At 36.9% G+C, this 12,815-nt stretch overlaps 1 protein-coding gene across 6 annotated transcripts in view; it reads right to left on the bottom strand.

Moving 5' to 3' along the window:
* MYOF (myoferlin) overlaps positions 1 to 12,815 on the bottom strand; it is a 66,187-nt gene extending 53,372 nt beyond the window's left edge. For 5 of the 6 annotated variants that reach the window (XM_042862887.1, XM_042862889.1, XM_042862891.1 and 2 more), the window contains exons 1-3: positions 12,518 to 12,695; positions 6,929 to 6,984; positions 5,962 to 6,053 (exon numbers count right to left, since the gene is read on the bottom strand). In XM_042862887.1, coding sequence (XP_042718821.1) covers positions 5,962 to 6,053; positions 6,929 to 6,984; positions 12,518 to 12,605 — 236 coding nt within the window. In that variant the 5' untranslated portion in view covers positions 12,606 to 12,695. Of the gene's footprint in view, positions 1 to 5,961; positions 6,054 to 6,928; positions 6,985 to 12,517 lie in introns of all 6 variants that reach the window. The other variant, XM_042862893.1, reaches the window with a different exon arrangement.

Here is a 12,815-nt window from a genome sequence, read left to right as displayed (position 1 = left end):
AACTACAAAGAACTCAGAGAAACATGTAATCCCAGCTCTTCCCCTGAAATCAAATTAAAACACTTCATTCAAACAAGATTGTAACTTAGTAGTATTTCTTTTAAACTTCTCAGGGATGACTGATGCAATTTTTTTTTTTTTTCCCCCCCCAACTGCATAAAGATTTGTTCAGAGAGTTTGAAATCTTTCAACTAACATTTCTAGACATAATAGAAAGCAGATGTGTTCCTTTTTCAGACAACTTTACATTGGAAAATCTAGCTCAACACAGATCATGAGTGCTTTCTGGTTTATTCTTATGATGATCTGTCTACATACATGTAAGTTGTGGTTTGCTTCATTTCTCTTTTTGAATGACTGTGTCTTTTTACCATGAACAGTACTTATTTAATCTATCTGCAAAAGTTTAGTGATCTTGTAAATAGAACAGTAAATTCTATCTCCAGGAAAAGAGAAAGGGAAAACATTCAAGTGCTCTTTCAAGCTTGTTTTTACAGAAACATGCCAAAGCAATGAGTCATTCACCGCACTCCTCATCCTGCACCACCATAAGAATGTTCCTCTAGAACAAAGAAAATAAAGCTGAACACATGGTGTAGTTTCTTCTCATTGCTCTCTCAGCAAACACAGACCCCTGCACTAACCTGTTACAATCAAAAGCTAAATCCCAGTTCAATCTAGAATTCAACGGAAAATAACATAAAAAAAATAATGAACCTCTACAGAAGAGGTTACAGTAATGAACTATTTATTTGCTTTAGAGTCAAATCCCATTACACAAGTACAAGACATAATTCCAAAGCTCACAAATAAAGTCAGAAGTCCATGACAAACACTGTTTTTCTGAAATAATGAGCCTTTACACCTGAAAAGCTTGAGTTCAGTTAGCAACATCAATATTGCATCTAAAAATTAATACAATACACTACAGCACTCACTTTCCTGTCCTGCCTTATGTTTGTTGCTTTGTTTAACATTACTGTCATTTATAATGAAAGCTGTAAGGACCATAGGCAGACACTGAACTCAACCTTTCCAGTCCTGAACTAGAGATACATGATACAGTCCTGAACATAGAGATACACTGCCCTGAGATACATGCAAGACAATTTGCGCTTCCTTTGGCTATCCACCTCACAGAGCAACAGATTCATAGAAAAATTAACTGGAGGAGTTTTCAACAAAAATCTTCTCAGATATATACAAAGAAAACAGAATTGTGTAATTGACTTCCTTGCAGTACAAGACTTTCACAAGCTTTTTGCGGACTTCAGTAGTTCCCTAATTATAAATGTAAAGTGCTCATTTCTTGGAAGTCAGCAGAAGTTGAGCTAGATGTCATGAAAAAGGTTGCATTTGGGAACCAAAATTTGAATTATTCTAGGAACTAAAAACCTACATTCTTCTTTACCTACCTGCAGTTGTTCCTGTTCATTGCAGGGGTGCTGGACTAGATGACCCCTAAAGGTCTCTTCCAACTCAAACTATTCTATGATTACAAATGAACAAGGATAATAACCTGGAAATAAACTTAATTTCTATTATATTTATGCACTGATTAAATAAATATACCACTGTGTTTGACTGACTAGAAGATCTTGTCTTTAAAGACAAGATTTTTGTATTAAAAAGAAGAAAATTTTTAAAGTATTCTTAATTCAAATAAGTTTTAGTCTCATTAGTTTTCAGAGACTCAAACTGTGATTGAGACCACTTTGATAAAAACAACTATCAGACTATTCTGAAGAGCGTAAGCAATGTAAAACAATAACATGGCAGATCTAAAACCTTCCCCAACTCAATGATACTAAGTAGGATCAGTAACTCTACAGAAATACAGGTTACGCATGCATGCAAGTATTATGTGGGAAACTCATTCCCGAACTTCCTCTCCCTCTTTTATATACTCCTGTCACTAGATATTCATTAACATAAAGCCTCTTCTGCTGTTACAGTGCTTTCTGTATTGAAAAGAAATTTTGAGATGACATTTCCTATTATCACATTGGAGTCAGGATGCCTACTCATCTATTCCTACTTCTAACTCTGCTTATCCTGTTTCCTTGCCAAATACATCACATACTGCAAATATGTGGGGGAGGGTTCAGGATTTATTTTCAAAGATAACAACTTTGCAGGCACTGCTCCATCTTCAGTATGGACTATATGTATTCTTGCACAGCTCTGGGCATGAAAATCACTTTCCCAAAGAATTTTACTCTTTTTTTTTTCCCCAGTTTTTTTTTTTTTTTTTTTTTTTTTTTTTAATCTGTACACAGAATAGGTGAGTGGACACACTACATAAGCATGGCATTTGTATTAACTGTGGCTAGGCTCTACAAGCCCAAGTCACAGGCCCAGATGATAGTTACAGAAGGGTTTGAAAAACATGCTTGCTACAGTTTGAACCCCTGTACAGAATGAAGTATTTTAAGGGCTCAAGTTAAGTACCTTCCCTTTTTTGGTAACAATCTACAAATTCCATTACAACATTCAGATTCCTGGCAAGCTTTCCTCCATTAAGTGGTTTCTGGGATTTTCCTAAAGTCAGAGGCATGCTTTACTGCTTTACTGACCTAAAGAAATCTCAGGGATCTAAGGGCATCTGCTCACATAGCGAGTTTTAAAGGCAGACCTGATGAAGCACTATAAAAATATGAAATGCAGTTTAACTGTCGGGAGGAGGTAGAAAGGCTCAAAGAAAATCTACAATGGAAGTAGACCGCTATCAATAGGTGCAAATAGTGCCATAAAATACGCAAATTCATCATCATTGCCTTTCAAAACAGCATTAGCCCTACTTGGCATTTATGGAGAGGAAGGAGCTGACCAGGAAAGGAACAGATCCGTTTAAAAATCTTGGAACTTCATACAAAGTAGTAGGGAACTGACATCTCATTTTGTATAAGGGTTGTGCTGTTTTTTTTTTTCCTGGTCACATTTTAAAAATTCCTCTCTGACTTCAAGAGTGGATACTTGGCAAAATATACTTATTTACCTTCTCAGCAAAAAGCAGATTAGCTGAAGATCCTAACCACAGTGGGAGCTTAAACGGACTAAAATCTTTATCTTGATAGGAGCGCTAAGAAAGAAATCCTAGGCTTTGCCAGAGCTTTTAGTACAATCATGTTTGGACACAAAATAATACATTCTATCCCTGCTGTGGATTGCCTAAAACAGGCACATCCAAGTCGCTGGCCACATGTGGCCCAGCACAGCTTGCAATGCCCCCTGCCCTGCACCATCATGGCAGTGGCTCTGCCCCACTGAGTGGCCCCGTCCGGCCCCAGGCATCCCCATCACTCAGTGCCAACTCACTTTCTTTATGACTTGCTTTGCTATATTTGCGACTCCATTTTCAGTCAACATAAATACATGACCTGCAAGTTTTCAAATGAATTGTACAGCATTGCAATCAAATATTCAAGTAAAAAAAACGCAATTGTCTCTCTCTACTAGCTTTTATAATCCATCACACAGAGAAATATCCCTCGCTTCACAGTCACACCTTATTCATGCCATCACTTTTTGGCAGTACATACGTTTGCAAACAACTGTTTTCAAGGATGAAAACCAGGAAAAAATTCATCATAAATCTCTGACACCTTGAGAGCTCACTGGGAATGGCAACCACTTCCACTAAACAACACTGATGCATTACGTTCACAAAAACAGGGCCACATACCCCACTAGTTTTATGATTTTGTTGCTCTTCTTTGTTGTGTTTTAATAAAAAACATTTAAAATGTTTTGTTACTCTTATACATTAACTATATATTTTATGAGGGCAGCTCCAAAAGTAATGCCTCCTATATGAATCTGTTTCCCCACAACAGAGGCAGATGGTGGTATTATGGTAGCAGATGCTCAACCTTCCCACGAGTATTCCATTACATGTTGTTGCCACATGACAGATGGCAGCTGAGAGGAAGTCTGACAAAATGGTGTCTGACATGGATGTGTGTACAAGCCAAAGGTGTGGAACTGAATTTCTACATGCGGAAAAAATGTCATCACTGACATTCATTGATGCTTGCTGAACGTTTATGGAGACCAAACAGAGAATGTAAGCACAGTGAGGCAGTGGGTGGTACACTTCAGCAGTGGTAAGAGCTACAGTGGCTTGTCTCTGCTGATGGAGGTTTTTTATGAGTATGGCATGCAACTTCCTGTTCATCACTGACAAGACTTCTCTGCTGTAATCACAGCACGTCTAGAAAGCCTGGACAAATTTTTCTTTGTTTAGTTGAAGGAAATCCATTCACATTTTATATCCTTCCAGACATGGGTAGATATTGGTACCATTTGTTTATCTTTAGTTCTCTAATGTTGATAACGAAGCCTGATTTAGTAAACACTTAAACTAAGCTTCTTAGTACTGCATGAAAAATTTTTGTCTGAGCAGTGAGGATTTCCTCAAAAGCCTGACAAAACTGCATGAATGAAACTCTCGTTCAGCCTCTCACAATGAAAAAAAAAAAAAAAGAAAAAAAAGAAAATCTGCAGCCTCAGATCCCATGATATTTGATTTTTAGATGCCTGAAAAATACTTAGGATGATGTTAACTGTATAGACGCTCTACATATTATACTAGGAAAGTTCAGATTTTTAGAGCAGGATTCACAGGCCTCTCTGCATACACTAACAGTACAAACCAGAAGAGAAATGGAGCAGGAAGGATAAAGCCTTAAATTCCTGCACATGATCAACATAAAGAAAATGGATATGTCTGTGTGCAGAATCCTTTACTGATACCAAGAATCTCTGCTTTCCTTTCAGATAAATGAACAACGAAAAAAGTAATTCTCAGTGCCTTCCCCATTTCCCATTTTTATAACCCTAGTTCTCCTAACAAATGGAAAGCCAGATATGCAACTCCTTCCACTAACGTTACTTGATTTACTTTTCCCAGAAGACTCTCGTAATATCAAACTACATATTTTCTTAAAAATAAAAAACACAAAACACAACAAAGCCAACAAAACAAAAATCCTCACTGCTTTTAAAATCTTTTTATGATAAAATCAGAAGAGAAGGTAGCAACAGTGTTGTCAATCTTCAACGTATGTCACGAGTGTTAGGTTTATAACATTCAGCCAACAGGCTGAGCTAAGATTTAGTTCCTCTGCTCAGTGTAAGGGAATATACCCTCCACTAAAAAGAGATTTACAAGTTGACCTTGGGGAAGTTACTCTTGTTTTCAAGTCTTTTATTAACTGCACAGAGAGCTTAAAATTATTGAGTCAGGAAGAGTAAGGAACCTGACTTTTCAGACATTCCATTTACTAGGATACTCAAAGGAAAAGGAACCTGGATTTCATTCCCAAGACAATTTTATTCAACATATTTATCCTGATGATTAAGTTACTCTCCCAGGAGATGAATCCCTTCAGACAAGGTAGGAAATTGAACAACTTCTGCTTCCTTTCTTAGACAACACTTTGATAAGTGATGTAAAATACAGTATCTTACGGAGATTTTAAATAAAGAGCTTTTAACAGCATTACAATTTCTTCAGGGCTAATTTTTGGAAATTTATTAAGTATAGTAGTTTTGGGTACTGCACTGCACACTTCTGCAAGATAATGACCTGCTCCAGGTATCCGAAGTGACAGAAGTCTACTTACAAGAACCTTAACTACAAGGAAGTATTGACTGAATCATGGTATCTGTGCTTTTCAAATGGCAGTAATAGCCACAGGGGTCTGAATTTTAACAAAACTCTGCCGTAAACACCTTTGACTTAGCTTCAGAATTTCTAAAATTAAGCTGGCACTTTTTTCACAGTAACAATCCAATGGGTGAGGGATGGGAAACATGCTGCCTTACAGGCTAAAAGTAGTTATTACATCAGAAAACATTGAATTGCACACATCATTTCTCTGCAGCAACTATCAGTTTTAACTGTTTCCTAGACTTCTATGTTAAAAGTTGTGTTTAATGCTGCAAAAAAGCACATACTTGTTTTGTCCAATGGTTTCAAAATCCTTCACAATAGCTGCCAGGGAAGATGAATTATCCAGAGGGATTCCTTTCAAGTCAAATTCAAGAATCTGAGTGGAAAAAAAAAGTAGTAACAAAACTAAATCATATTAAAAGTTATATATAAGGTAATCAACAGCAGAGCAGTATACACAGTAAAATTAGTCAGAAATAAATTCTGCATTTAGTTAGAGATATACAAGTATGAACTGGCATTTGCAAAAGCAGAATTTGAAATCTTGGAACATGCTCAGAGAACATTGAGTTGCTGCTTTCTATTAACAATGCAGAGAAAGAACTCAATTGTTTAATTTTTAGATACCATCTTTTGCAGTTCCACTTTGCCATACTAAATAGTTTATCATTATTCATAAGATCAGATACAATTTCCCTCCAAATCTGGAGGAAGTCAGTTGCTGTTGAATTTACACAGATATTTGAAGCTTCCCTTTCTTACATGTTATAAATTCAAAGAACAACCTTTAGCTTTAATTTCTGTTTAAAAAAAAAAAAAAAAAAAAAAAGGAAAATATTTTCCCCAAGAAAAATATTACTGAAGATGCAAAATAGCAACCATAGCATAAACCACAAGGAACTTCAGTTTACAATTCATTCTGGTTTTTTTTTTCCTCCTTAGTGTATCATAAAGGATCCAATTACACACTCGTATACAGCACTGAAGGGCTGAATATCATTCGGTCCTAAGTAAGGAGGAAAATAATACCAACCACGTGCCACAAACTCACCAGATACTCATTTACATTACCTAAAATCATTATTTACTGCATTATAGTATGTGGCACAGGATGAACCCATTCACTTGTATTTACTAACACCTTTTAAGAACATACATTCATTAGCTCCAGCCTCTAATATTCACAACTGTAGAAACTGACTTTCAAATTTTATAAGCATTTTGAATCATAAAAAATCAAATAAAAATTACCTCATTCCAAACAGGATTGAGTTCACTGTCAATTTTCTTTGTTTTCTTTTTTTCATCTGCAAAGACAAATAAAGAATGATCATTTGATTTCAATAAGGCATTACTGGTACCAAAATTTTTCCTTTGATTTCTCAAAACAAAACTTGAGTGTTAAACCAAACTTTTCAATTCTTTCTGCCCCCTTCCAATATCTGCAGATCTTTCAGTCAAAAAAACAATGTTCCTGGGCAATTTTAGAGGTTGCTGAGGCTTTTTATTTTGTTTTGTTTAGGCATGGCTAGACCTATTCCCATAAAGTAAAATTATTGTTTAGGTACTTCAATCTTTTGTGACTTTTGACTACAAGTTCAGTACTGATGGAATAACACAGACTAAAAAGCCTGGAGACACCTATGTGGTGACCTCAAGGGAAGGAACTTTACTAGTTAAGGCAACAGGTTGCACACATACCAAATCTGTATTACACAATAGTCTAATTCTGAAAAAGCATCACTTGAAAAAAAAAATCTTAAGGTATTAAACTGTCAGCATTTTCTGCTTTAAATGAGCAAGTATTAGCAGAAGTAAATCTGCATTTAAGAGGAAATAGTCCTTCCAGAAAAAAAAAAAAAAAAAAAAAAAAAGAGGTTTCCAGAGATCAAGTGTTTTCAGAGGTTACATGTATGACTTTATTAACAAATACTTCATAGTAAAATTTGCACTTGCTTAACCTACAAATGACAGAGGAATTGTCAGTTTCTTAGACTGTGGTGTTTCAAGTTCCTTCTCTGGCCAGGAATACTACAACTAACTGCTGCAGAGGCCCTCTGCAGGCCCCCTTGCCCCTAAGAAAGGGAAATACAATTCTGTTGTTACAGAAGGTTCAAAGCAAGTAATAGTTAAAGTTTTAGCAGGCATACGGCTCTGCTGGAAAAGATGTCTTGACATAGCACTTGGGAGTACAGAAGAATACCAGCAATCAAGCAGATCTCTAAAGAGAAATGCCATATAATAGTGTTAACATATATGTGCATCTCAGCAAAGTCAGTATCCTAGGTGCTGATCCGTCAGATGCTCAGCCATCTCAAGAAGCCCACATTTCAGACAGACTTTGAGTTAAAGAAGTACAGTAAAGGTGGTGACACTACTTGCATGTTATGTCTGTACTTTCCCAGGAAAGCTCTGTAAAGGTCTGGGAAGCAAGAGCAAAGATATGCCATATGGGCAGATTCATATACACACTATACAAGCAGAAGCCTGCAGTGACTGCTTCTGTTGGATGAGTGTACTGTACTGGGAAAAAAAAAAAAGTCATCCCATAATGTAAATTGCGAGAACTGACTTGCATTTATGCAACAGGAATTGTCCACAATTCATACAGGATATTGACTCACATCACACCACCAAGGAAAGAGCATTCATAACCTACTATGCTTCAGACTCAGAACAAGGAACTAAATACCATGCTAATAAGGGAAATCCACTTACTATAAAAAAGTTATCTAATAAAAGACAAAGCATTTTGAAATCTGGATATCCTAAAATGTCTGTGGCTTGGAATTGATACTTGAAGACCTCCTACGAATTGGAGCCAGGAGTCAGGGAAAAGATGTTCTTAGTGCCAGTGGAAAAAGGAACAGTTGCAGCTGTTTGCAAAGGAGACGCTGAATCACAGATCCTGAGAGAACTAACAAATAAAAGTCCTATGATCCCTGTCTAAGCTCAAATGCAACTCTGTAACGTGAGGAATGCCTTGCCTCTAACATCAGGCAAGACAATTACTGACAGGGAGTGAAGTATTCCCACTCTGGACTATCACTTTTCATAAAAACAAGAAAGTGAGATTTACAATTCTCCACTACCTGTCTGCATATCCTAGACTGTTCTAAGAGAAAACATCTTGTGTTGTGCATTTATATGAAAGTTGGATGAAAAACACTGGGAAGCAGTGCATACATTGGTGTTCTGCTGTAATCTTAGTCTGAGCGTAGCATTTATATTTCTTAGTCACATATTTTCTCCACTTTCCTCTTTTTTGCAAACTTTCTATTTATTACCATTCTTATAATGTACTGCTTTTTTTTGTTTGTTTGTTTCTCTTTAGACTGTAAGAAAAACACCTTCTTCCCACCAAAGTTACCTTGCTAAACACGTTATTGCCAAGCAGGATAGGATGGACAGCCCAGTTAAAAGTTCTCAGTCTGTCCTCTTCTACTGGTAACAAACCCACTTACAGCAGCCAAGACTATAATGCCACTCACAGTATGTTCTAAGATGGGGCCTGTCATCATTTTTAGCTTGGTCCTATCAAGAAATAAGAGTAAGAAATGATAATGGATATGAATGTGACACTCCACCTGTTTGTTTCCTTAAAAAGTAACTATGGCATTCCAGATACCACAGAAGAAATCTTTCTTTGCTTTATCTGGAAAAAGGCACTATGCTACTGCAGGTTGTTCATTCTTCACTGAAAACATTTCAGTGCAAAAAGAACTTTGTGATAAGTCAATGAGATGACAGCATTCAAAAGATTCATTCAAAGATGAGCTGTTTAAACAACAACTGTTCCATCATTAGAAAGACAATCACAATACTACAAAACACCAATGCATAAATCTTGCGTTTACAACTCCTACAACAACTGGTGTTTTTAACAACTTCAGCGTGTGGGGAACAGCAGAAGCAAACATTATCTGCTAAAACAATCCTAATCCTGAGATTCAAAAGAGCATCACAATCCACTACACTGCATTTACCACAGAAGTGTTGTTAATGAAGAATTAAGATTGCACAGTAGTAGAAACAGAGCCAGTCAAGCAGACAGACCTCCAAAAGCCACAAAATGAATGTTATTTAATCTCTGCAAAACAGAAGGTATACATTTTGTGAATCATTACATTCTAATAGACCTTTCTTTCGCACACTGAAATACGAACCAATAAATGGCTGCGGATCTGCTGGAAAGCTCTTAGATTAGCCACATGTGGAAGATGACATATTCAGACAGGCCCAGTTAAACTGAATACTGTTTCATGGCGGTTTTTAATGAATAAAGATAAACGACAGTCAAAAGGAGGGAACAATGCATTAAATGTCCTAGACCTGACTGCACAGATGAGCAATTACATCAATTTTTGCTTCCAAAGACAAATCTTACATGTTTTTTTCCAACTCAACATATTTAACAAGAAAAAAAAAAATAATACTGCCATAATCATTATCACTTCCTGCCACTTCAGCAAACGACAACACTTTCTCATTAGTTTGACAAATCATTTATCTTGCATAAAATAACAACAAACTCAGAATTCCGCAGCAACAGCAGCCAGTTCCAGATGGCCGTACTGGTTTGCTCTCGGGGCGTAGCTCTCTTTGAACAATGAGCTGATCGTAAGGTAAATAAATGAAATGTTCCAACCCGCTGGACTGAATAGAAATGTGCAAAATAATGTCAAATGCTTACACAAAAAGTCTTTGTTGTAAATAAAACATCCCATGAAAACAGATGCTTATTTCCTCTTTATATGTACTTGGCACCACTTTATTAATTGTGCTGGCACTAGACAGTCTATAACTAGCTTAGATACACAAGTACTGATGAAGTCTATTGAATAACAGATAAAACTCCAGTAATGTATGCAGGCTAACACCAAGCGTTCTCAGTTACTTCCATAGTAGTAGCTGTAGGGCCATGGCCTTTTCTTCACAATAACGGCTGTAAAGATCTAACCCTGAAAGATACTGAGAAATCATCTAAAAATCATTGAACCTTGACACCAGCAAAGGCTATGGAAAGCTGAAGTCTGAAAAAGCTCAGGAAAAAGCAACATTTTAATGACATGAACTTGAAACCGGTGTGGGGGAACTGGCTGTGCATAAAACACCTCAATAAAGAGCCAGAAGTTCAAGGTATTTCAGATGTGATCCCTGCTCCTTCGCATTCAGCAACCAGCTACTTCAGCTGCAAACTAAAGCAGAGCTCCTCAACAGCCCACACAAGCCTGACACTGCTCACCTTACGCAACTTTGCTCAGAAAGCCAAAATGCTGACCTCTGCTAGGTAATGCAATGACATAAAAGAGAAGTAGCAGGCATAAGGATAAATTAAATGCCAAAATTGTGAGGTTAAATTGAAGACAATAATTGACCATGTTTGTGAATATCAATAATGCCAACTACAGAACATAAAGTATAAAAGTAAACTCATTCCTTTAATATTTGTCACAAAATTCTTCTGTTAGGGTACTAACATCAATACCAAAATAAGTAAATAAGCGAATTCTGAAAATTATATTTACTAAGTACCACTGAATTGCATTAGACAATGTAGTAAGAACAGCATATCACTGGCAGGATTTAAACAGACACTTGAGGTACAAAAGAAGAGAAGGAACAAGGCAGTTCTGTAGTATGGAACTACAGGAACAGATGTAACACAGAAAGGCAAAATTGACACAAGAAAGCAAAGAGAAGAAAAAGAAGCTGAAAATATGAATAGCCTCTTTGACAGGCTCAGCCCTAATACATTGAAAATCCAAGACAAACTTGAGAACACGGAGCAAAAAAAAGGAAATGGAATGATATCATGTCTTTTTAGTGCTAAAGAATCTGCAAACTTTTTATTTTGGAAGTTAAGATACTGAGTACCCACTGTCTCTTTCTATTCCAGCCTCCAGCAAAATGTCATGATTTCATACTTGGTTTCTGAAGGCAGTAAGCCCTTTCTATGATTAATGACTTCATGCTTTAAGAAATACCATTCTCATTTCAGGGCAGTTAGAAAACCAGATAACTTTGCCACAGTTTCATCTAAAAATCCAAAATAGTTTGTTTCTACAGGGTTTCTATACCTTTAAGATAAATCAATATTTGCAATCAAGTTCCTTTAGTCAAGACAAGAGAGGAAATGATAGCAATAGATAAAACACATGGCAAAACAAATAATAAAACACAGTAAACTTTACATATTACAAGTGATGGCAATAGTTAAAACATACAGTTTTCATATATTACATGTAAATGCTAATTATACCAGTTTTCTCCCTGTCTCAGATGCATCTAGCCATTAAAAATGCAAAATGTGGTATCCGTTCTTCATCTTTAAATTAAATAGTCTCAAAATTGAAACATTTTAAGTGCAAATCATCTTGTTAAAAAAATTACCCTAGCATCTTCAGTAATCGTACTGCTCTTTTACATACTGGTAATATGGCAATAAACAAGTCAACAACTAAAGATACAGTGCTGCAACAGTGGCCCTGCTAGTGGACAACAGCTCTGCAAAATAAAGGAGTGATTGATCAGAGGGTACTTTTAGATATCAAAATTAAAAATCAATCTCTGCAATGTGGCTGGGTTTTAAAGCAAAGGGCTCATCTTCTGCAAAAGCCCATAATCTGCATCCCACGACAGAAGTGCAGGAAAAAAGCAGTGCACTCCACCCAAGTGCAACCCACGCAGGTAACTTCAGGTTCTCTAATTAAAGTTTTTCCTAACAGTACATCAGAAGTAACTTCATGCAAACGTGTTTTTACAGATTTTCTAACTCATATACAGGACACTATCCTTAAACGTTCAGAAGGGAGGTTTGCGTATGACAGCTTTCCTTACCTTTAAAAACAACGGAAACGATCGGATCTGGCTTCCCAAACTTGGTTTTAGGGATATTGGACGCAGATTCTACGATCACCCGGAGCATCGCTCCGAGCCGTCACTGAACGCAGAGCCACGTAAGGAAGCTGCGGGCTCCCAGGCGCAGCTCAGGGCGGCAGCGCGAGCAGGAAGAGGCGGCAGGGAATGGCACGGCACGGCCGGAGCTCGGGGTGGGTCTATGACGAACTGCTCCCGAAGGCTATGACAAATTCAATGCCTGTAAATTGACACCAAGCGCCGCGTTTTTTGCACAAAA

This window comes from Lagopus leucura, unplaced genomic scaffold (assembly GCF_019238085.1).
Source record: "Lagopus leucura isolate 7727_CA_CO unplaced genomic scaffold, USGS_WTPT01 Super-Scaffold_739, whole genome shotgun sequence".
NCBI lineage: Eukaryota > Metazoa > Chordata > Aves > Galliformes > Phasianidae > Lagopus > Lagopus leucura.
This window is presented reverse-complemented; position numbering and strand designations above follow the sequence as displayed.